The sequence below is a fragment of the Agelaius phoeniceus genome, chromosome 14 (assembly GCF_051311805.1).
Source record: "Agelaius phoeniceus isolate bAgePho1 chromosome 14, bAgePho1.hap1, whole genome shotgun sequence".
NCBI classification, from domain to species: Eukaryota; Metazoa; Chordata; class Aves; order Passeriformes; family Icteridae; genus Agelaius; species Agelaius phoeniceus.
In genome coordinates this window covers 2,530,252-2,555,725 of record NC_135278.1, presented here as the reverse complement: position 1 = coordinate 2,555,725, position 25,474 = coordinate 2,530,252, and the positions used below count along the sequence as shown (strand labels likewise).

Here is a 25,474-nt window from a genome sequence, read left to right as displayed (position 1 = left end):
GGGCTCAGAACCCCCAAAACTGGCACCAGCAGCAGCTTAACCCTTTGGAAACTTCGGGGCAAACATCCCGAGTCCCGGGAGTGAACAAACCCAGCCAGCAGCACCCAGGGATTTTGCCGGATGCCTGGAGAGGGTGCGGGCTCTCTGCAGCACAGGGCAGGGCATCCCTGAAAACCAGACACTGTCCTCAGCATTCCAGGCAGGACAGGAGGGGAGCAGGGCTGGGGACAGAGGCCCCGGCAGGGAGCAGGACAGCCAGGCTCGCTGCTTCCCCAAGCAGGAGCAGCGGGAAGGACATTCCAGCCTCAGCCCCCGGCAAAGCGCAGAGCCCCGGGCACGCCGGGCAGCGACAGCCTCGCTCCAGAAGGACAGGAGGACACTGGAGCACACAGGGCTCGTGGCACCACTGTGACCAGCCTAGAAATCCACTTGGGGCTTTAGCCAGGGACAAAAAATTGGGGCTTTATCCAGGGACAAAAAGGGGAAACAAAGAGCCGGGCTGCTTTAAGCAGGGTGAGCCTGCTCTGCCTCCCTGGCACCCAGGGTGCGCTGCTGCTGCTGCTGCTGCCGGCTGTCCCCAGCAGCCACAGGGGTCAGCGCCTGCCCTGCCCATCCCGGACAGGTCCTGGAGGAGGGCAAGGGGCAGGGAACAGCTCATCCCTTGAGAACAGGGATTCATCCATCCCTGGGAACAGCTCATCCCTGGAGACTGAGCCCAGCCCGGCGAGCAGGGCGGGCTCGGCGCGATGCAGCCGAAAATAGCCCCACGCCGGCTGCCAGCAGCCCATACGTTGTGTTATATATGTCTCAGCTGATGCAAAGGAAGGGGCAGGCACTGAGCCACATGGCCCTTCACATGGGCACGGCCACACTCGGCTGCTCCCAGCTCCAAAATCCCCCAAACGCAGCCTCAGCCCACAATGCCCGGCACCAGCCTGGCCCCCGACGCTGCCCCACGGCAAGGGCTGCAGGAAAATGCACAAGCCAGACCCCAAACACGGTGCCAAACAGCCTCCCCCACTGGTGAGCCCTGCATCCTGCTCCAGATCCCAGCCCCACTAACCCCCATCCCAAAATGTGCTGCTCTTCAACCACCCCGTGCCTCAGTTTCCCCAGTTCTGTGACAGCACAAGGGGTAGCTGCCCAAAGCAGCACACTCCTATGAAATTATATCCCTGTGGATAAACTAGAGTCAGTTGAGATCCAGACCTAATTCTTTAAATCCTTGCATGCATGCACTCCCTTCATCCCCCAAAATTCTCTTTAATTCAGGTGGTGAAGCTTTCAGGCTGCCCAACACAGTCCCCACCAGCACAGCTCTGGGGGCTTCCTGCCCACCATCAAGGTGGTGTTTCGGACAATGCCAGAGTAATTCCCAGGAAAACCAGGAATAAGGAGCAGATGCCACATGGCCCTTTGCTGGTTAGAGCCACCCCAGCCGTCTGTCGTGCTTGCAGATTAAGACTCATTTCCACTCAGGAAAGAAATTCAACCACAACTAATAAAATAAAGACAATAAATCACAGTTCCTCCAGCAGCTCTTCCTCCAGGAGCATCTATTTTTAGTGGGAAGCATCAATCACCACAGCTCCTGCTGTCTACAACAGCTCCAACAGGCAAAACCCAGGTAGGCAGAGCTGGGCCAACGTGGCCACACAGACGTTCCCCACCTGCACAGCCAAAAAGGGCACACACAGGACAACATCAGGCATGGCTACACCTCAGTGCTGTGAGATATTCCTCTATCCCAGATGGAAAAGAGAAGCCACAAGGCAACAAAGGAACAAAGGAACGCGCCCAAGGCCGCACAGTAAATCAGTGGCAAAGCCAGGAGCCGGCAGAACTGTCCTCTGCCAGCCCTGGAGCCCCTGCACAAGCGCCCTCCTCAAACAGGACAATTCTTACACAATTATTAACATTTGGGAGTTCTCCTCAAGCTTCCTAACTTCTCCTCATTGGAGCCTCCGCAGCTCCAAGACAAATCCTTGAGTTTTACCAAAATCTCTCCCAAGGTTTCACTGTGAGAGACACACTGAGCACATTGTCACACCCAGCTGAGAAAATGCACAGAGGAAATGGAACACACAGGGAGAGATCATCATTCCAACACGGAGCACACGGACACACATGCAGGCAGGCACGGCACACAGACAAACCCAGCTGAACACACGAACCAAGCACCACAACAAAATGAAATGACAACACAGACAGGGGTTCTAGTCACAGATTGAAACTAAAGCAACCAAAAAGAAAAAAAAACACAACCCCAAACCAACAAAACAAAACAACTAAAAAAAAAAAAAAAAGCCCAACCAAAAAACTTACATGGATTTTTGGCAATTTTCCTTCAGACATTATACACAGCAGCTGGGCTGTGTACTGAATACCTGATCCAAAAAGAAATATAACCACATTATGCAAACAGATGGGGGCAGGAGTCAGGTGAACATGCAGCTCTTAATAACAGTCATCTACGGGCTGAGAAAGCACCTCTGCATTCCCACAGAAGGGCTGGCATCGGGGCAGATCTTCACTCCCTCCCCAGCAAACGCCAGGGCTGTGCTGCTGCCATCCCGGGGGAAAAGCCAAATGGCAGGACAGGGCAGAGCCACCGCGTCACAGAGCTCGGAGCTGTCCCATCCCCTCCAACTTGTCATGTGAGGTTTTAAACAGAGGTGGGAAATAGCCAGGGTGGGGGAGGAAGCCCTTCGAAACCCGAAAGGAAAGCGCTTTATCTGCCTTAAAGACAGAGCATTAGAAGCGCCGTGCAGCAGGACAAGCCGGGATCATCCCGACACTTAAGCTCTCAGGGAAGCACCCGGAGAGGGGCACATCCCCCTTTCCCTGCCGAGGAGGTGCCTGAATCTTTAAGACGGCGGATTGCTGCTCGGGAGAAATGGACTTTTTATGGACTGTGGGAAACGGGGTTGCTATGATACAGGCAGAGGCATTTTCATGAATCCTGTGGCAAATAACATTGAATCCTGCTTAAGCAGACAACAGCAAGGCAGGTCTCCCATCACCCAGCCTCAGCAAACACAGCAGAAGCACTGAAAGAGATTATACGCATCACAAATACGCTTTCTGCAGACAAATTTGTATTTTTTTCCTTTGGGGCCATATTTTTCAGAGGGTCAGCACTTTGATTCCTTTAAAGGAATGATCCCTCTGCCTCATCCCTGGGTCTGAGCATCCCCACAAAGGTGAAGAAACCTGGGGGAGTCACGGGGCCGAAGCACCCCCAGGGACCTGAGAGTGACCCCAATGGTCCCAGGACACGTTCAGCTCCAATCCCAGGGAATTTCACAGCAGGCAAATGCCACCCAGAACACTGCAGGCACAGTCCTTTGGGGGCACAGGGATCTAGTGGGGACTGGCAGTGCTGGCACCCCAGAAAGCTCCCAGCGCTCACCACGGGCTGAGCCGCTGTGCCCAGCTGGGCAGAACAGAGGGGCTCTTGCACGCCTGGAAATGCCAAACTGCAGCTGCCAAAATACAAAACTGGGGCTGGGGCAGCGCTGAAGAGGTGAACACTGAGGCCTGGGCTGGGAGACAGAGACCAAGCTAAACAAGCAGCAAGCCCAGCCCTCGCTTACTCTTTCACCTCTTGCTTCCTCTCTTTTCCCCCAAAATTCCATCAGGAAGCCCGAGATAACGAGAACAGTGCTGCTACAATAACAAAGTTTGCTGCTGCCAACTTTCCTATTGCTCTGCATTAACTTTCCTTCTTTAACTCTACCAGCCTTCAGGAGGAATAAAAGGCAAAAAGTTGTAATAAAATCACAGGAATTCTCCCAAGCAAACACGTTCCGCGATGGGAAGAACTCGGCTCCCGGCGCTCCCTCCCAGCAGCTGAGCATGCACAACCCCTCATCCTCCCCATGCAGCCCCAGCACAGCCCCAGCACAGCCCCCCAGGGATGGAACCACAGGGGCACTGCAGAAGGAGCCATGGGGCATGGCAGGAACATCCAGCACCCAACACGAATAATTCCTAAATATATCCCCAGGAGTACAAGCTCTGGATCAAGGAATGCGCCCAGGAAACCGCGGCAGGCGCCGGGCATTCCTCGTAGAAATCGTATTGAAAGGTAAACCTTAGTGCCAGAGAACCGTGAGAAAATAAACATTCAGGCACAGCCACAGCCCATGGTAACTCGCTGGTCAGTTTTGGGGTTGGGTTTTTGCTCATTTTTCCAGCCTTTCTCCTCCAAATCCCTTTGTCGCTCAAGGCTGTTCCCCTGAAAGGATGATTTTGGCTGCTGTTTGATCAATTCCCTCTCCATGGTGATCTCAGCTCATTTATTACCTTTCCAGGAGATTCTGCAACCTATAAAACTAATGACACAGAATGGCCAACAGGCAAATAGAGCAAATTTGAGCTGTTTAACAACCCAAACCATGGTCAGCATCAATTTTATTCACTCGGTTTTTTTTCGGGAAGAAGATTGACTCAGTCTCCCGTGAAGTGAAGCAGGTACCTCCTGCAGATAGCTACAAGTGAAGAGGGTGAACGGAGCCAGCAGGCACCCGAGCATCTTCCTGGGCTTGAATCTCTGGCTCCTGCCTTTCCTCCCCACTAAAACAGGCTCCTGCCCCACAACACTTTTGGGGACAATTGTTCCCACCCTGGGACTCAGGGAAAATATTTTTCTCTTTTATTTAGAGCTAAAAGCACTTTGAAAGTGGCAAATTTGCAGGATTTAACTCCGTTTCCAATCATGCCACCATGGAAAAGCCATCGGCTCCCGAGCCCTGCTCAGCATTTAACTCCCAGCACACAAACCCCCACTGGGAAATAACTCCATGTCTCCATCTGTAACCTCCAGCTTTGTCTTTATCTATCAGTTACATGATTATTTTCTTTTCAGAGGGCATCAAATAAATAATAGACAGCTGGAATAAGCATGAACTAATTAAATTATCAAGGTAATAAAATTCCAGTGACCATCAGCAAAGATAAAAACATTTTCAAACTGGTATTTTTGTTTGTTTCATGCAATTCTGATTTTTCTGGAGGGTGAAATAATATAATTAAAAAATCCTGAAGACCTCTAACAGAAGCACAGAACAGAGATATATTTTCCAGAGGAAAAGGCATTACTCTTTCCAGACATTCCCTTCGTATTCTCTCCAAACTTCTCATGCTGCCACTGGAGCCCCCAGCCAGCCCTGCTCCCAGGCTGTAAACATTGCAATTTCGGGCTAGAAGCACCTCTAACTGCTGGACACCTTTCCAGCAAGCCCATAAGACACAACTTAGCACTTCATTTTCCAGAAAATCAATGTAAATAAAGTCACACGAATCAACCCATCTCAAAAGCTCCTTATCCTTGAGGTGGGCAAAGATTTTTCTTCGATACGTTCCCCAAAATTTTATAAATACACACACACATGAAAAAAAGAAAAGCAAGCCAAAATCAGATCTCTAGAAAATCAAAGCAAAACCCAACCCCTCCGTATCTGTTGCTTTAGCAAAGAAAAACAAAGCTTGTATTTCCCTTTCTGCCTTTGATCTTTCCTTCCCAGTTTGCAGAGACAGAAACCACGTACAACCAGAATAAAAACCCAGCAGGTTATGTTTTGGTGCCTCTCACATCTCTAAAGAAAGGAGCTGGGTTACATCAGTGTGGACATAGAATTTGGAGGCTTTGGGGCTGAATCTTCAGAAATCAAATCAGATCATCAAAGCAACACAGATAAATACAGTAAGTAGAATTTTTCTCCTTTTTTTTTTTTTTTTTTTTTTTTGGTGGCTGAATGTTATTTTAGCAAAGATTTAATCCTTTAATAGGATTTCTCAAACACCACCCTCCCCCCTAAAAAATGCCCACAGCTCGATTCCGTTGCACACAGCAGCACCTCTCACCTGGCACCTACATGGTTACTCTCACAGACATTGCACATTAACTGCTTGCTAGAAATCGCACACAAAATGACTTATTATTAACTTGAGCCTCTATTTCAAAGGAAAGCAAAACAACACAGCCAGTGCTCACCACAGACAGATCATTTCCACTCTGCTGCTGCCTAAAGAAGCACAGCTCTGTCTCGCTAGCACAGAACCACGGAGCACTGGATCGCTATTATTATTATTATTTATCACATTTAGAAACCCGGCAAAAGCAGCTACACTTACAGGCATACTTAAAAGACAAGACATGACAAAAGATTTAGGGAGAGATAATAATACCAACGTCATACATATCACAGCGAGGCCATGTTGAAGCTCAACGCGTTTCCCCCCTCAGTAAGAAATCTCTCTCTCTCTTTCTCTCTCTCTCTCGCCTTTCTCTCTCTCTCTCTCCCGCTCGTGCTCTCTTGTTGAATTGCTAGTGGTAGTAGTAGCCCCCAACAGCTCAGGAGAAAAAATCCATTTAACGAGTGCCCAGGAAGAACATGAGTATGACATTCACAAGCAATAGCACCACAATCACTGCAAAAACGACCACCGTTTGAACATCCAAGGTCATGGTGCAATGCAGAACACTGTAGTGTTCGAGGTGTGGGGCTGGCAGATTTGGAGAAGTCAACCTCTGCTCTGTAAGACTGTCCATACATCCACCATGCTAGAATAGAGGAGAAAACTGTTCCTGGTTTTGGGTTGGTTCGTAATGCTTTGTGCTCTGCCTTTAGTTTCTCCCCTATCTGCTGTCTCTAGCTCATTCTGAGCCCGCTAAGTGAAGCATCATCACAACCAGTGAGCACTCGGGATGCAAAATCCTTCCTTTAGGAAAAGAGCGAGCGCTGTCTGCAAGCTTCTCTCTCTGTCTCGTCCCCCCTCTCTCTCCGGGTCTCTCTCTCGCTGGCTGGCTCGCTTTTTAATTCGTCAAGCCAGTGCAGATACGGAGCCCGTGTGAGTGTGACAGCTCTGCAAGCTGCTGCGGCTGCATCCCTCGGAGCGAGGCGGACCCTGGCGCATACTAATCAGCTCCAGTGACCAGGCAGCGACGGCATCCTGGCTGTCACTCAAACGCAGAAGGAAGCGCTGGCTCCATAAATACGCGAGGCTTCCGCCCGCCGTGACAGCGAGCGCCACGCAGCCGCGGCTCTGCCCCGCGCTCCCGGCGTGCCGCGGATGCTCCGGCCCGGCGGCTCCCAGGCGGCTCCGAGGCGGCTCCGAGGCGGCTCCAAGGCGGCTCCGAGGCGGCTCCGAGGCGGCTCCCAGCGCTCCGAGCCGCGCACATCCCGCTCCGCACCGCCCCGGGATGCGGCTGCCCTGGAAGCGCCCTGGAAAACACAGCCCCGAGCCCGCTCGGAGCGGGGAGGGGAGCAGAAGCAAAGCGGCCAAAATAACAAAAAGGCAACTCATGGTAACCTGGGAATTCGCTGTGAGCCTGAAATGTGGGAGCTGGGCAGGGGGAATCACGGTTTAGCTCTGTTCAATCGTTCTCCCATCAGGAATCCTGTAACATCTCCCCTCAGCGCTGCACCGGCTGTCTCCAGCTAAGAGTTAAACTGAATTCTGACTCTACAGACAGAGAGCTATAAAAGGGGGGTAGGACAGATGGAGGACCTTTATTCCTTCTGCAGCAGCCAGAAATGCTCATTCCTACATTAAAATCACACACTCACACTCAGGGTTTATGGTCCAGGTGCCAGGTGCTACATCCCAAACCCCAATCTTAGCTCCCAGAACCAGCAGATACCTCAGAGAGGCATCACAACGCACACAGACCAGATACACTCAGCTGGAAAAAGCAAATGATTTTCCAGACAAAGACAAATATAGAAATGCTGCCAATGCATATGCATAACGCACTAAAATGTGCATCCGGGGGCTGAGCACGGCACCTTCCAGGAAAGCTGCGCCTCCGAACGCTCCCACACAGACACGAGGCCAGCAGGCACCACACAGCACCTGGTCTGTTCTCCTGCAGCAAACGAGGAGAGCTGGGCAGCTCTTTCATGTCTAAACCTGGCCAGCTTCATGCTTTAACCCCAGCCCCACCACCAAGGGCAGCCTGTCCTGCAGTGTCCTCCCTGGGGAAGGTGATGCTCCTGCCCCAGCTCACCATCACACCAACACCAAACCCAGCTGTTCAATGCAAGGCTTGCTTTCATTTTCTTTCTTTGCCAGAGAGCTCCCTCAAAACCAGAAGGGTCCTGTATCCACCCCAAACCCCATCAAAGGAGAGACCATGTCAGGACTGGGTATTCACAGGGCCTCCCTCGATGGCCTCCACTCAGACCCACTGGTTTTTGCCAGACCAGCACTCAGCCAGCACCATCCTGCTCATTTCTGACCAGCTCTGGAGCATGTGCAGGCTGTGATGTGTTTGCAGATGCAGAGGCTGGGCTGTGTTGAGCAGCATTAGAAACAAGAACAGTTTGGGCTCCTTACATGGTTTATTTTGAGTGATAAGTGCTAGCCAGAGGCTCCCTCCAGCATCTGAGGCCCCTGCTCTGTCCAGGCAGGGAGTTTCTCACTCAGGAGGGCAGTGAAAAGCCCTTTTTCACCTGTAAAATCACAGGAAGCTGCTTTAAAGCTGCCCCAGGCTGCCCTGTTAGCACACAGGCCAGGCTGGATTCAGGTGATGGATCTGCCTCATCCCCAGCTTCCAAACCTGCATTTTCTATCAAGGATCCATTTTTAGGATAGCCAGTCTGTCTGATGTAATTTTAGACTAATCAGAATAGCAAACATAGAATTATTTGGGTTGGAAGGGACCTCAGAGATTGTTTTGTTCCAACACGTAATAGATGTGGAATATTTATTATTATTGCTACCATCCTTTCCCAAAACAACACAGGCAATTTTCCAAACCATAAACCTGAACTTACAAAAACAGCCAGGAAATTCCAGTTTCAATGTCAGAAGCAGCAACGACTTCCCCAAAACATACAACCAGCCTGAATTCATAGGGATTTTATGGCCACTTTATCTTTTCCTCTAAACTGCAGTGAGCACAGAGGGAGCCTGGGTGTGGAGCCCAGAGGAAATGTTAGAAGCAGCCCGGTGGGGATGTTCTGCTGGTCCACACCCCCCAGGACCTGGGGACCGTCAGCAGGCACAGCCCATCCCTGGCTCTGCCCCCTGGAAGTGCCAGGTGGTTTCAAGGCAGAAGCCCTGAGGTTTTGCAGGGAGCCAGGGGAGCCAAAGCAGGGCAGGGGGAGCAGCAGAGGCTGGGAACCCTCCAGAACAAAGGTGCACACCTCACACATGCTCACTGAGCACTTCCGGAGCCCGACGGGAGGGTTTCAGTGCCAGCACCGAGCCTGGCAGCGCTGGGCTGGCATTCTGCGAGAGCTGAGCCACTCAGAGCGCGGGGGAGGGCACGGATTACACACAGAGCCACAGAGCCAGCCCCTCCTGAGCTGCCGGCCCCAAACCCCCACCACGGGAGGCTGTGGGGACCCCACTGCTGTGCTGCCTGCCCTGGGGAGCCCAGGGGATGCTGCACCCGGGGGATGCTGCACCTGGGGGACGCTGCAGCCTGGGGGATGCTGGAGCTGGGGGATGCTGGAGCCTGGGGATGCTGCAGCTGGGGGATGCTGGAACCTGGGGATGCTGGAGCCAGGGGATGCTGGAACCTGGGGATGCTGGAGCCTGGGGATGCTGGAACCTGGGGATGCTGCAGCCGGGGGATGCTGCAGCTGGGGGATGCTGGAGCCTAGGGGATGCTGCAGCCCGGGGATGCTGGAGCCTGGGGATGCTGGAGCTGGGGGATGCTGGAGCCCGGGGATGCTGCACCCTGGGGATGCTGCAGCCGGGGGATGCTGGAGCCGGGGGGATGCTGCAGCCGGGGGATGCTGCAGCCCGGGGATGCTGGAGCCTGGGGATGCTGGAGCCCGAGGGATGCTGCAGCCGGGGGATGCTGCAGCCTGGGGATGCTGCAGCCTGGGGATGCTGGAACCTGGGGATGCTGCAGCCGGGGGATGCTGGAGCTGGGGGATGCTGGAGCCGGGGGATGCTGGAGCCGGGGGATGCTGCAGCCAGGGGATGCTGGAGCCGGGGGGATGCTGCAGCCCGGGGGATGCTGCAGGCAGGGGGATGCTGCACCCAGGAGGCTCAGCCACAGCATCCCCTTCCCCAGGTCAAACACCCCCTAAAAGATCAGGCAGGAAAGCCCCGGGTGTGTCCCCTCACCCAGGGACAGGTTTGGGGCTCCAGAGGAGGCTCTGTGTGTGTAACAGCAGCACAAACAGATTTAGTGCAGAGAAGCTTCTATTTAAATTATATTCGCAGTATTCCCAACAGTACTTGCTGCTTTATATAACTTCCCATGCCTTCTGCGTGCACTAAATGTTAATTTTACTACGAAAATGGATGGTACCTTCTCTTAGAAGCCTTCCTGATAAAGCACACCTACACAGCAGGGGTTTATATAAAACCACGGTGAAGTTGAACTTCATAGAATTCTTTCTGGGAAGTTTGGTCTAAGGCTCTGTACAGAGCAAAAGGAGGAAGGGGAAGATTTGTATCAGTTACATAAACCACACATCCCTCAGCGCACAGAACACGTTACAGGAGCTTTGGGGAGCACGGTTTGTGATGCAGGACCAGCCAGGGCTTGTGCTGGACCAGAAAGGAGGGTGGAATTTCAGCACCTCTGGGAGGGACAGCAGCGGGGAAGGAGCCGGCTCCGCTCGCATCACACCCATCCCGCTCGCACCCGCACCCATGTGATGGACACGGGTACAGGGCAGGCAATTCTGGACACCCGAGTAACAAACACAGGGGCCCTACACTGACATTAATTCCAAGACAGGAATTCTGGAGCAAGCCAAGGAAACAGAAGATGCCAAATCCTCCCGTGCGGAACGCGCCGGGCTCAGCCTTGTGACCACGTCTCCCTCCAATGGATGTCTCCAGTAATCAGCACATCCCACTCCTGGCTCGGCAAACACAGCAGCCAGGGCTTGGGGCTGCAATGCTGACAGCTCCTGCACTCCCCGAGCAAGGACAGCCCCCAGGTCCCCACACCATGAGGTGCCAGGACACTGCAGGGCCATGGGGCTGTGCACGCTGTCAGCTCCAACTCCCTGTCCTGCTGTCAATCCCTGTGCAGAGTAACAACCTCCACTCTGGGACAGACAGAGTGGAGTAACTTATTTTAGATGCCTAACCTTGGAAGAGGAAACTCAGACTAAAGATTGTGTCATAATTACAAAGGAAGATAATGTTTTCATTATGTTGTGTTTCCTACTGCTAAAACTAACTGAAGCCTGACATGAAGAAATGTAAAACCACACACTCAAAATAAATCAGACAGACTCCTCAGAGGCAGTCTGGAGAGTTAGATGCTCCTGTGGCAGGGGCTTGTACCCTGCTGGGTTTCCTTTAGACTGGTCAGGGCTCTAGTCCATCACAAACAATTCCAACTGACTGTGAGGAGCAGAGTCCTGTCCCAACACACCAGCTCCACCTTCCAATACCTGAGAAAATGAGCTACTAAATTCTTAGCCTTAATTAACCAGAGAATTCTGGCCATGCCACTGGAGGAAGTGGTGTGGCAGGGCCCTGGGATGGGACAGGAGGAACCCAAATCTGCTGCCCTCTGGCCAAAGGAGCTAGGTCTCAGTGAACTGGGGGAAATTTCACACAAAGCAGTGTGGCTCATGATTCTGAGCAGGAATAAAACTGGTGTGGATGGATGAAATCCATGGCCAAGAGGAAACCACTGCTGGTGACTGTCAGCCCCAAACTGCTTCAGCTCCTTTCTACTCCCACCTGGAGCACAAGCCCCACCCCAGAGCTTTGGGGCACCATGAGGGAAGTTTAAACTTCCCAGCTGAATTAATCCTGCCCCCAAGAAGGAACAGGCAGCCGTGACTCCCAGGGATGTGGGAGCACCCGCTCCTCCATTCCCAGGGATGGTACCCAGGGATGTGGAGCACCTGCTCCTCCATTCCCAGGGATGGTACCCAGGGATGTGGAGCACCTGCTCCTCCATTCCCAGGGATGTGGGAGCACCTGCTCCTCCATTCCCAGGGATGTGGGAGCACCTGCCCCTCCATTCCCAGGGATGTGGAGTACCTGCATCTCCATTCCCAGAGATGTGGAGCACCTGCTCCTCCATCCCCAATGTCCCACACCAGGTGCCCACAAACAGTGCTGTGACACTGGACACCAGGGGGGTGATTCACAGACTCCAGCAGAGATTATAAGAAAACCATTAATTTTTTTTTTCTAAATCTAGGCAGGAATTAAGCTCAGGGTTTCAGAGATTAAAGGCCAGTGAGATTATGATTTGCTGTTTCCAAAAAGGAGGATTTCCTTAAGCTGGGAGTTGCCTCTTTTTCCTTTCTCTTCACAGAATGCCTGACAGAGCCCTCTTTTCATCCTGGGCCAGATGGGAGGCACCAGCCTGTGAGCTGCAGAGCTGCTGCAAAGGCAGATTTTTTTCCTCAGGAATCTCCATATCTTTTATGTTTATGGAATAGCTTCATGGGAAGCTTTAAAAATCCCCAAACACCTAAAATTCCTTACCCAAATTGCAAAATGAAGCAATACTTGTAGAGACCTGGGCCTGATTTTAGCTGTGAAAAATCGACTTTCCAGTCACCCACAGTTCCTTGCCTGCCCACTCCATCCCTCAAATGGAAAAGCTTCCTCACTGTCCACATGAACTTGGCACTTTTTTCCAGTAATTTCCTCTTCCTAAAAGACTGCATAAGTTGAGAGCCAGCAAAGCAGCAAAGTGGATGTGGGAGAGAGTAGGGAAGGACCACATGAAGCAAGATGCCCTCGTGGCAAGGCTGGGAGTGCTGGAAAGAGAAGAAATTCAGTTCCTAAGCCCAATTCTGCAATGTTCAGAGCACACAGGGCACTGCTGGAGGTTGAATTCAGCTGCACCTGCAGGACCACCTGGCCAAGAGCTGCACAAAGCTCAGAGGCCATGGGCAAGGACCTGAGCATCTCCAGGTCACTGCTCCAAGCATTCCATGAAAAAAACCCACAAGAATTCCACCCCAAGATGGACAGCAGCTGAGCCACAGCAGCGATGTCCCCATGGAACCAGTGCCACAGCTCCTGGGACACTACACAGACCATGCTGAAATGGCACAGAGAGCCTGTCAGGGGGGCTGAGTCCATTGTGCTCCTCTGGATTGCACTGAGAACAACAGATCTTCTATTTTTAAGTTGACTTGAATTTAAAGCATTAAGACAGGCTAAAATCTCCTGCCCCTGGCAATAGTGTTGCGAGTGCTTTCTGCTCTCTTTGCATCTACTGCACACTCCAGCCTGCACTCCAGAAGCATCTTCAGATTCCCAGTGGTGAAAAAGAAAATAAAACCCCCTCAAATCTTGCAGAAATCCGATGTGGTAACACCAATTACCCTGGTCACAGAGAAAGACTTCAGGGGCCGAGCAAGTTCTGTTTAAAAGGACCCATCTAATTCTGATGCTCAACCTTATGTAAGCTCTCCTTGTCTGAAAAAACCTCAGCCCCTGGCCTAAAGGAACACAAGAGACCTTTACTCCTTAATTTCATTTCTCAACTTTTTGGCTCACTGTTGAGCCTGGAAAAAGGTAAAGAAAGCAAAGCCCAAACTGCAGAAAAATGCAAGCCAGGTCCCTTCCTTAGGGGAAGACAAGTGCTCCCTCCAGGCACTCTGACATTAAATTGCAGAATCTTCACATCAGCACATGTCTGGGCAAAGTGCTCTGTGAAAAAAAAAATTATTACATGCTAGAAAACTAAATTCTGAATTCTGAATTCTGAATTCAGGGTCAGTGTCACCCAGAGCAATTCAGCTGCACAGGCACAGGGAATGAAAAACCAAAGGGTGCATTTCAGCACCTGCAAGGGAATGAGGAGGAAAAGCAATCGGCCAGAGCTCCCTGCAGCCTCCTCACCCCCCTCCTGTGACACTTGGCTCTGGCTTCCCTGGGCTTCTCCTTGTCAAGACACTGAGAAAAGGAAAAACCATCTCATTAAGAAGCTGACCCACGGGTCTCATGTTCTTCACACAAATTAACCCAGAGAATTGGATGTGTTTCATATAAATCGTTTTCTCCCCCTCTCTCTGCCTCCCAAAAAAAGGAGAGGGAACAGCCTATTGAATCTGGCACTCTTTTAATGAAGAAAACACTGCAAGCCAACCTAATGAAGTAGGAATTCCAGATGGATGGCAGTAGGTGTATGAATAGAACATAGTGCACTCATTTTTATCAGCAATATCAGCATTAAAAAAGAACTTTAGAGCCTTTCTCTACTTTTTTTCCCTTTCTCCAAGCAATGCAGGTGAATGCCAGTAAGTAGGCTCCATTCCCTCTCCCAGCTCAGCGGGACTCCTTGCAGTGACAGTGAGCACAGGCTGCTGCCTTCCAGGAACGGCCAGCGCTGCCCTCCTGCAGCTCCTGACAATGTGTGACAGCCCAGGGGACCCTGGCTGTGCCAGAGGGACCCTGGCTGGGAGGGATCACAGGGACAATGCCCCCTGTGTGGGACACAGCTGCACACACAGGCACAGGAAGGCACCTGGTGCTGCACATTGGCAGTTCTGTGCTGGGGATCAGCAGCACCAAGGGGAAAATCCAGTGGGATGGAGCTGAGGTTTGTTTTCTGCCTGGAACAGGGCCCTGCAGGAGTGCTGAGTGCTTCAGGTGCTGCCTGAAACAGCCTGGCAGAGAAGGTGTGGGGCAATTCACTGCGTGCTCAGCGTTACCCTGGGTCATACCAAGGGATTCTGCAGCATGGCAGAACGGGGAGGAAGGGGCTGGGATCCCCTCTGAACACCCTTCTGTACAAGAGCACAACTCCTTGCCTTCACTGGGAGTCACCTGAGCTCCAGTCAAGGAATTCTTTACTGCTCATCCAGACTAAGCTGGAGATGCCACAGCCTGAGCCTGCACTGCTGCCTTTCCCAGACACAGCACTCGGCCAGTCCCTACCAACACTCGCCTCTCCTCTCCCTGCACATATTACATAATAAGCATCTTTTTTTTTTTTCATAAGTTGTCTTTTCATAACAATAGAAACTATTGGAGCCCGAGATAACTTGATGAATTTTTCCTATTATCTAAGAGCTTAGTCACTCAGGGAATTAGTCATGTTCAAAATAACAGCCAAGCTCAAAGAGATTCAGAGCAACCATTCCAGAGCAGAAGCAGCTAATGTCATAAATACATTAAGATGTCAGCTTGAAGCATTTCAGAGATTTTTCAAGAAGTGTTCAAAAAAGAAAAACCCTTTGATGAGATACAAGGAAATCAGGTTCTCAGTTAAAAACTGTCGTGGTTTGCAAAGGCTGTGGTGCTCAAACACAAACCCTGAGCAGGAGGGACAGATGGACATGGTGACCACATGGGGTGTGTGGCTTCCCAGCAAGCACAGCCTGCTCAGAGCTCCATGAAATCCTGCTTCCTATGCCTATGGCACCCTCCCAGGGTATTCCAGACATCCCTGATGTATGTCAAGAGACAGAGGAGTTACTGGTGTGTCCCTTATCCAGCAGGTGGGAACTCCATGGAAATGGAGCCAGGCCTCCTCCCAGCCCCTCCTGGGTCTGACACAAGAACAATCATCAGCATGGAGCACAGATTTATCAAACATTTTTATTTACCACAACCTCGGCTCCTTCTTAACCTGGACATTTGGCAGAGCAGCACCAGCAGGAGGCTCTAACTGAAAGGTTAAAGCAGCCCCAAAGTGGGAGAGAAATGGAAAAGTGAACAGGAACTATGTAAGAAAAATCCCACAAAGAAATGCATTTGGTGGGATGGACCTGGGGCTTTGGGAGCTCCATGGCCCCGCAGCATCCATGGAATTCTCCACTGCATGCAGAGCTCAGGCAAGCCAAGCAGCAACCTCCAGTGACAGGAGACCTGGATGAACAGGAACAAACTTCCAAATGTCCCACTCTGCTGGAAAAGCCCTCCCTGCTGAGGCCACAGGGCATGGAGAGCAGGCAGCATCCTCTGCAGGACACCCACAGCACTCAGGAGCTTGCCTGGGACTGCTCCAGCAGCAGCCAGCACTCCCTGCTCCCTTTGATCTGCAGGAAAACTGCTCTGGGCCTCTTCAGTCCCATCTTTCCCTAAGGCCTGGATATCACAAGCTCCTCTTTCCATCCTGCCCTGGCCTGGCTGCTCTCCACCAGCTGCTTTTGCTTATCCAAACTTTCAAAACTGAAAGTCAAACCCAAACTGCTTTTTTCTACTTCTCTTTTCCAGGCTTCACATTGAGATTTTTAGGATTACGGAGTGCAAAGAGTACTTTGTGCTCCCAATACTCTGTGATTTTCAGACTGACAAGTGGAAAAGAATCAATGAGGAAAAATGCTGCTGACCACTCAGGGGCATCTCCACCACTTGCAGCTTTTGGCCCTTTGATTCACAGAATTCATTTGCACCATATTTTGGGTTGTGATGATTTACAAGAGTTTTACTTTTTGCTTACAAGAGAAATGGAGAATATTGACAGCAGCTTGATTTTAAGTATTTCAACAACAGGGAGTGTAAAAATATCACTATTTATGGCTGTGAAAGAAAAAAGCTGGGACTGCACCTATTGAAGGTGATGGCTGCACTCTCCTGGACTGTCACAGGCACAACATGAAACCCAAAAGGAGACCCTTTGTGAGGAAATACCATGGAAGATTCACACTTGTGTTACTTGCAATACAGTCAAAGACTTGGGAAAAAACTCTGCCCTTGTCAGATAAAAAAGTGTTCCAGAAGAGGCTGTATTTTGTCCTGATTTAATCCAACTCATTTGATTACCATGCTGGATCAATACCCTCTGAAGAATGCCAGACCAAATAATCATTGCACTCACACACTGCTCAGATGTGCAGATTGATTCTCATCACTACCAATGACAATTAGTTGCATTTTTCTAGATTAGGAACAGATACTAGAGAGTTTAGCAACGTGGTACCAGTGAAGCATGGAAAACACCCCCGTGGGATGCCAGCATAATTGGCAAAAGATTAATTGTATAAAAAATGGGAAGCAGCACATGCAAAGCAGGGAAAAAAGAAGCTCCAACAGCTTAATATTATGGAATAATAGCATGGGTTTAGGGGCTGATTTGAAAAAAAAAAACACCTGCCACAAGAACAAAAGGTACTATCACTTGTAAAGCATTAGTGACATGCTTCTTAAAGATGAGTAACTCTGAGTCTTGAACCCAAGCTGAGAACAACAGAAAACAGCATTTTGAATAAATCAGTGCTGTACAGAATTTGGGAGAAACTAGGCTAAAATCCAGGTTCTGACCAATGTGCCTGAGCAGAACAAAGTCCAGGGATGCTGCCAGAATAAATGTGTATTGCTGGTCTTCAGCAGCACACAGAAAACAATACTGGAGTAAAAAGGACAGCTGAAAAACCATAACAGAGACTCAGTGCCCATGGAAATGGGTCCAGTGATGCTCAGGATGAAAGGCTGAGGTTCTGCACTGCAAGGGAGGCTGTGTGAACAGAGCAGCCAACCTTCACTCAGGAGCAGAGCTGGCTGATAGTTCCACAGAACATTTCAGCCAGCAGACTGAGGTGATAATATTCCCACTGAATTACTGAAATGCAGCTACCCCTGGTGTGGAGTAACTCACTTGTTTAGCACAGTCCACCAAATGATCAACATCTGAAGTACTAAAATTTCAAATAACCTACCAGTGGGGACAGCAAGGAGAATCTGTATTGGAGGGAATTCTGCTATCCACACTAGCACTTGGCCAAGACATCTGGAACAACGCATCTTGTCTTGCTAAAGGAGCAGAATTTGTAGGGACCAAGTGTTGGCAGGACATTGGCTTTAGGCGCTCCCAGTATCCCTGTGCCCCAAGGGCAGGAGCCCCTGAACCCTCGGGCCACCCATGCCCAGGGAAACAGACTCCTCACCACCAGGGACTGCAAACATCTCCACTGGATTTATCTTATTTGGTTCAGTTTCACTTTGCTGCTTTGAAATAATTGTTTATTTTCAGGTATCTGGAGATATGTGGAATATCTCCAAACACTGCTGAGGCTGCTGAACTGCTGTATGAAATACAGAAACCACGGCTCTCTCTTTTATTTTTCCCTTGTTAGAAGGAGCAATATTGGGAAATTCCCGCTTCAAAATCAACTAATAGAGTTTTACTTTCCCACAAAAATATCTTCTATTACACCCTACAGTAAGCACTGTAATTTCTCTCGAAGAGAAAGCAAAGATTAGACTAATGAGAACAGAATAACACAGCCGGCAGCACAGAAGGGATCTGGGAAGATGAGAGGGCAAGAAGGTGTCGAGTCCTGTGCTGGGGCAATTAGAAAAGCACTTTGTCCTCCCCAGCGGGGCTCAGCAGCCACCTGGGACAAGGGAGAAAGGGAGGCGAGAGCCCCATCGGCTTCCCAGCACCACTTTTATCCCTGGCACAGGGCAGAGAGGGGCACAGTGTGGGACAAGCAGGACAGAGGAAGGACTCCCAGCCCTCCGGATGCTCCGAGGGTGGAAGGCGGCAGCAAACCCCCGAGGTGCTGCTGCGTGACAGACAAGCCTTGAACACGACCCCAAACAAACGCGTTGTGCTGCAGGCTGCTGCCTACACCGCACAGGGCACTGCCAGCACCGCCGGAGCCCTGCGGGAGCACAAACCCCCCGGGCCGTGTGTGTGAGGAGCGGGGAGGGCATGGAGGGAACGGGCAGCGATCCCTCCCGAAGGCTCCCCGCAGGCAGCAGCATCTGCCGGTGCCCCCGGAGCCGGAACGCGGGGGCTGAGCCGGGTGACGCCAGCTCGGCCTGAGCCCTGTGCCCGAGCCGGGAGCAGCCAGCGGGGATGGCCGAGCCGGGAGCAGCCCCAGGGATGGCCGAGCCGGACCAGCCCTCAGGGATGGGGAAGCCGGACCAGCCCTCAGGGATGGCCGAGCCGGACAAACCCTCAGGGATGGCCGAGCCGGACCAGCCCTCAGGAATGGGGGAGCCGGACCAGCCCTCAGGGATGGGGAGCCGGACCAGCCCTCAGGGATGGGGAGCCGGACCAGCCCTCAGGGATGGCCGAGCCGGACCAGCCCTCAGGGATGGCCGAGCAGGACCAGCCCTCTGGGATGGCCGAGCCGGAGCAGCCCCAGGGATGGCCGAGCCGGACCAGCCCTCAGGGATGGCCGAGCAGGACCAGCCCTCAGGGATGGGGAGCCGGACCAGCCCTCAGGGATGGGGAGCCGGACCAGCCCTCAGGGATGGCCGAGCAGGACCAGCCCTCAGGGATGGCCGAGCCGGAGCAGCCCTCAGGGATGGCCGAGCCGGACAAACCCTCAGGGATGGCCGGGCCGGGAGCAGCACCGAGAGAGCCGGGAAGGGCAAATCCAGCAGCAACTGCAAAGCCCAGCTCCGCACGGAGCCGTGCGGGAAATGCCAGTGCAAAGGCGGGCTGGGGCGGGAGGAGCATCTCCGAACACCCGCATCGCTTCCCGGGGAAGTTTCTCACTGGGCTGGGGGAACTTCCCCGCTTCCCCCCGGCCACGCAGCCCTCGGAGCCGGCTCGGCTGGGCTGGGCTCGGCTCGCAGGGCGGCAGGAGCTGCCTTGGCGGCTGTGCCGAGCCGGAGGAGTGTCTGTGTCTGCCAGGCTGCTGCAGGCGCGCCCAGGCTCGGCACGCCGGGCTCCCCCCGCACCGCAACTCATCATCGGGCGGAGGGGCACAGTGACAGGTCCCGGCTGCCCCGGGCAGCAGCCAGCCCTGTGCCGGCACTCCTCTCCTCCAGTGCTCTCCCACCGCACGCCCCACACGCCGGGGAATCGGGCAAACCCTGTGCTCCCCCCCCGAACCCACCGGCTCGCCCTACGGAACCCCCTCCCACGCCCCGAGGCATGCCCACCCTCCTTCCTTCCTTTCAATTCCTTCTTTTGCTCAGCAGTTTGGGAATGCAGAGTCTATAAAATGGCTACAGAGTGATCAATGGTTTCAAGGACAGGGAGTAAAGGAGGAGTCAGGAGATAGGACGGAGGTTCATTTCCCTGTCAAAGTACTGCAATAAGAGGAAAAGAGAAAGACATAGCTACCTGAACTCACCATTCCTGTTCCATCCCTTAGCCACTGCATCTTGCTTCTGATGATGTCCTTATTATCAGGGAGGGGAAGGAAAAAAAAAATCCCTACTGCCTGGCGAGAGCTGGCAGGAAAAAAAAGAAGCCCCCCACCCCCACCCTAGCCTGGAGCTTTCAGTCAGCCATCCCTCAGCCCGGCAATCCCGTGCCTGTCAGGAGCACGTTATTAGCAGCCTCCTCACTACCTGGGATTGTGCTTATTTATTTCAGTCACGGACCGAGGGATTTGAGGGGAGGGGGATGTCCTTTTTCTTTTTTTTTTTTTTCCTTGCCGTGCTTTGAAACTCTGCAGGAGGGGAGGGGAGTGGAAGGGAGGGGAGGGAGAGGGGAGCGATGCGAACTTGGGGAGGGTCCCCGCAGGCACCCAGCGCCCCGGGCACCCCGTGCCCTCCTGCCGGGGCCGGTCACCCTCGCCCCCAGCGCTGCAGGACGCCAGCTCTGCAGAGCCAGCACATGCTCCACGCTCAGCAAGGGCTGGGGATTTTGCTGACGTTCAAAGGGCAGCAGGTTCTCATTCTGCTCTGCACATGAACAAGGATGAGTCCCCTTCCCACTGACAGCAAAGCTCCCGGCCCAGCCCAGCGCTGCACCTGCCCGGGGTGATCTTCCCCCAGCACCGGCGCCCTGCTCCCCTCTCCGCCTGTTCATCCCCTGCCTGCTGCCCCGGATTTCCCCCACTTTCTGGCCACAGCTGCACAGTTAAGAAAGCAAACACACTCGCTAAGCGTTGCTCATCGATCCGGCCACCCACCACGTCGAGGGAGAGGAGCTGGCGGTGTCTGGCGCTGGTTAGAAGAGGCGGCGGCAGCATATGGGATGTGTAGAGCCAACTGGGAACGGGGCTGAATCCTGGCGGATCCTCCAGCCGGGACACGCACGTCGACATGGTCCTGCCCATGCTGGGACAGCACACGGGGCTGCCAGCACCTGGCCAAGGCCGCTCACGGCGCCGGTGGCGCAGCCCCCGCCGCCATCCCGGGGCTCGGTGCCCACAGGAAGGGGCAGCCCGCAGAAGGACTGACACACCCCTGAGGACAGGAAAATGCCCCACCAATATTCCCAAAATCCCCTCTTTGGCAGCTGAGTCTGCAGGGACAGGAGAGGGCAGGTAGGAACCCTGGACACAACGTGGGCAATGGCTGGCAGCGTGCTCTGGACACAGGCAGGACACTGGGGACACTGGACAGGCTGGATCCACACACAGGATATGCTGTAAAATCTGTGCAGGAGCTCCAATCTCCTCACTTACAGCTGCAGAGGATTTAGGGTTGTGTTTGCAAGGGTTTTTTCTCCATGCCTCAAGGGCAGAAGGGCATTTGGATCTCCCGCTCCTGGCCTCTGGAGGAGTCAACATTTTTCCTGCAGCTGGAGATTTTGAGTCAGGGAACAACACGCAGCTCCTCGTGACTGCCACTTTCTGCTGGTCCTGTGCCACTCAGCAGGATCAGGGCTTAGGTGTCTCCACTTATTTATTGAAATGGGACAGACCAGAAGTGCAGGCAGGACTGAAGGATGCTGCCCAGCCTCTCTGCACTGCTAGGGCCCCACACAGCCTGCTCCAGTTCCATCAAGCCATATCCCATCACCTTTTGCACAGGCACTGACAGCCATCATTATTCCCAGAGATGGCTGACAAAAGAAGGAGTCAGGAGGCAAATGCTTATAGCTGTCCAAACTTTGGAATTCTGCCTAAGTTTCCAGTGACAGAAACACCAGGCAAGTTATTTACATCCACAGGAGGGCTCTGGTTGGAAAATTCCACCTCTAACAAGCATTCTGGAGTGTGTTGTCAGTCAGGGTCCCCTCTGGGGAGGCCCCATCTCCTGCAGCAGGTGATGGCCACGGCTTTGTGCAGCCCTGGAATTCAGATCTCACATGTACCTCACCTGTTCAGGATGTCAGACACAGCCAGCACAGCCTCACCAACTGATTCCAAACCTGCAGGGCCTGGGGGAGCTGGGACAGCAGAACTGACTGACATAGAGACACAGACATCCTGAGTGGACATTGCTTCCCTCAGAAACTTGCACTGAAAACAGAGCAATGATCAGGTTATCTCTAAGTGAAGGGTAAATATTTTTTCTACCAGGAAATATTAAATGAGATCTGCCCTGTTTTCACCACACACACAGAGAATACAACAATGACCCTCTTAAGCACAAGATCAGCTTTAAACCATGCACTCCACCAAGGGAAGAGGATTTGTCTGGCACATCTCACCCTGCTGCTCTACCTGGGAGTGTGGATCTGGAGGAGGAGGAGGGCAATTTCTGTGGAGGACTGTTACACATGAACAGAATGATCCCAGTTTCTCTCCTCCTGCCAGCTGTTGACCAGGCCTGTCAATAAGGCTCATATTCCACTGTTTCACTGCCTATGCCTTGTTTACACCAAGCTGATTTGAGAAGCAAACCAAGAGTTGCCAGGTTAGTTCTTGCTCCCTACAAAGGTGCTGAAAGGCAAGAATGCCCCAAGATCAGCCAAGTCTCTGAATGGGCAGCAGGCTGCACACAATCCCATCCTGCCCAGAGCACTGGGGCAGCCGTTCTCTCTGGCACAGGGAACCTCAGAGAGAACCCAGCTGCATTTCCCTGCCAAGAAAATGCACCTCTGCTGCCTCATTGTCAATGCAAAGTGCTCTGCAGGCAGCCAGCGGGCAGGGGACCAAGCCCAGAGTCCCTGCCAGAGCAGGGGGAGCAGGGAAAAGCCACCTGTGAGCTTCTTCTGGGTCCTGTGCAGGGCCAGGAGCTGGGCTCTGATGATCCCTGTGGGCTCCTTCCAGCTCAGGATATTCAGTGACTCTGTTTTTCCACTTCCCCACACTGGAAGAAGGCATCTTCCAGGGAAGGGCACTAGGTGCTGGCTCCTGTGCCAGGTGTGCCAGGGGATGCTGCAGCCCAGCACAGCTGAGGGCTCTGTGCCCACCAAGCACATCTCAGACATGGGATATTACCAGGCACACCCTGAGCTGGGTGTGAGTCACAGAGCACTGTGGGATTGTGTCACGGGCACTGCTCTGGTAAGAAAACCCACAGTGCCCACAGGGAAACAGAGGCAGCTTTCAGTGTGTGCTGCTTGGGCACTGCAGGCTCCTGCCCAGGCATTTAGCCTGCAAACAAATGGGATTTCTACCACCTGTATGAGCACATCCCACTGGGGAGGCAGGGACCAGGCTTTGCTCAGGTGGTCTGTCTGGGGGATCACTCCAGAGGAAACCCCCAGAAGAACTCCAGGACTGCTCATCAATAACACAATGTCCCAGTCAGTCTCAGCAGAGATGTGGTCTGGTCATATTTGACCTGTCACAGCCTCCAAAAATTTCTTTCTCTCTCCAGAATAAGGACCAAAATCAGCTGGTGTGCCCCAGTCCAGTCTGGAGTCTCCTTGTGACTGCCAGTGACACCAATAATGGGCAGGAAGCTCCCAGGGGAGCAGAGGAGTGAAGGCAGGGAAGGAAGGGACAGTGAATACCTCTGCAGTAGCAGTGACTGCGTAGATTACCAGATTAATGCCACTTTTCCACGTGGAATTTATTTTCTCCTCATTCCCTGCAGCTGGAGAGCCACTCAAAAGCCAAGCTGGTTATGAGCAGGAGGACCCAGTTTCACATCACAGGGAAACAGCAAAAATAGCCTCCATCCTTGTGCCTCATCCAGCACATCTGGAGTCATGGAAATGGCACTCAGGGGACTTTACCAACATTCCCACTGCAATCCAGTCTCCAATCCAATCCTCCCAGAAGCCACCCTGCTCTCCCACCATTAGTTACAGTATTGCAGGGCAGCTTTTGGGAGCAGAGCCCTGGTTTGAGACACCCAGAACACAGCCCTGGGATCCCAAACACGAAGGTTCCTTTTCCTGCAGCCTGTGAGAGCAGCACTGCAGGATTTCACCTGCCTCTCCTCTTTTCTTCCTGCTATTGTGTTACCACATCACCACTGAAATCTCCTTCAGATCTTCAAGGCCTCCCTTCCTTAATCCCACTGGAAGAGTTTTGCTCTAAACCACTCCCTGGATGTGGGAACTTTTGCCAAAATGCTTTTTCCTCCACCCTGCTGCTGTTTTCATGAGGGGATTTCCCTTCTTTTGCTTTTCACCTCTGCCTTCCCTCCCCAGCTACAATGCTGCACTGGACAACATCCCCCAACCAGCAGCTTCCCATTGAAATTTCAGCCTGGAATTTCCTCACTGAGGCAGCAGAGGCTGGCAGTGCCCTTTGGAGAGCCCTGCCACACGCTGGTATTTCAGTGCTGCAGAAGGCAGATGTTCTTCATTCCATATCAGAGAGCACAAATATGTTCCTGCAGTCATTGTCTCTATTGAACTGCAAAGAACAGGCACCAAATCCTACAGGTTAATTAATGAGAAAGGAGGGGAATTTGTCTAACCTCTACTAGGAATTATTCAGCCTGGCTTTATAAACCAATCAGCCACGCTACAGAGCTATGAAACACGTACCTTCCTGCAGGAAAAAAGCCCAAACCCCATGGAATACTCTCATAATGGCCCAGTGCCTCCCTGATTAGCACAGCAATAACACAGTGCTTCGGGCTCTTGCAAAGTATTATTATTATTTATGGTACATTACAAGGGAGTTTGTTTGTTCTTTAATAGGAGATGACATATTCAGAAGCCCAGATACGAGTGTCCTCCTGAACTAACTCTGACACAAAGATAGTTTCAGTCATAAATTATAGAATCATAGAACCACAGGACTGGAACAAGTGCCTGGAATGCTTTGCTCTGATGGAAGTGATTGGGATCTGGCTGTTTATCACAGCAAGGGACAGACATCATTACCTGAGAGAGAACCAGGGGCTTCCCCTGCCCTCCCAGGCTTCCCCTGCCCTCCCAGGGGGACACAGTGGACACTGGCAGGGACAGACAGGGCAGCCCAAAGCTCTCTCCCCCTGCTCCAAACCCCTTCTCCAGTCTGGATCAGTTGTGTGCACACTCTGTATGCTGGTACAAACTCGAGTTATTCCTAATTTAATGATGTGCATTGGGCATTATTAATTAATTGCAGTATTTATATTTAGCAGTCACAGTGCAAACAGCCCCCATCAGGCTGCAGGCACACACAGCCTGCTCCATGGGGAGGGAGGGAGGGCATGGATTGGGCATGGATTGGGCATAGCCACGCTCCCACAGACTCCCCTCCAAGGGCTTCTTGTGGGATTTTACCAACAAAATGCCAGCTTCAGTTTTGGAGAGGATCAAAACAAACCGGAACTTTTACAAAAGGCCTAGTGGGAAACCACAGTTTGGAATCCTCTTTGTAAAAAGCACATTTTTTATTAAGTAACCTCTTCAGTTCACTGCCCACAGTCTGCCAGACACACAGAGGTTCCTCCCAGCCCTCTCCAGTCCATTCAACCCTTGGGAAGGCAGGAAAACAGGCAAATCCTGGATCTGCCTCCTTCCAAAACATCTCCTTCAACATGGTCTGCATGTTGTTTACTATTCCTTCTCCTGTCACCCCCGCCTGACTGACAAGAC

General features: G+C 52.4%; 2 protein-coding genes across 13 annotated transcripts in view; both read right to left on the bottom strand.

Annotated features, from left to right (window-relative positions):
• Positions 1–25,474, bottom strand: part of ARHGEF9 (Cdc42 guanine nucleotide exchange factor 9) — a 180,278-nt gene that overhangs the window by 114,468 nt on the left and 40,336 nt on the right. The window contains exon 1 of one of the 12 annotated variants that reach the window (XM_077185886.1): positions 19,941–20,090. The exons of 5 other annotated variants lie outside the window; for them this stretch is intronic. In XM_077185886.1, coding sequence (XP_077042001.1) covers positions 19,941–19,970 — 30 coding nt within the window. In that variant the 5' untranslated portion in view covers positions 19,971–20,090. Of the gene's footprint in view, positions 1–2,325; positions 2,345–2,490; positions 2,610–6,192; positions 6,350–19,930; positions 20,091–25,474 lie in introns of those variants that run through there. 6 more of the 12 variants (XM_077185888.1, XM_054641443.2, XM_054641441.2 and 3 more) reach the window with 6 other exon arrangements.
• On the bottom strand, positions 6,257–6,993 carry LOC143695197 (uncharacterized). Its single transcript, XM_077185891.1, has one exon. It carries the CDS (start codon positions 6,554–6,556, stop codon positions 6,377–6,379), a length of 180 nt encoding a protein of 59 aa, XP_077042006.1. The 5' UTR covers positions 6,557–6,993; the 3' UTR covers positions 6,257–6,376.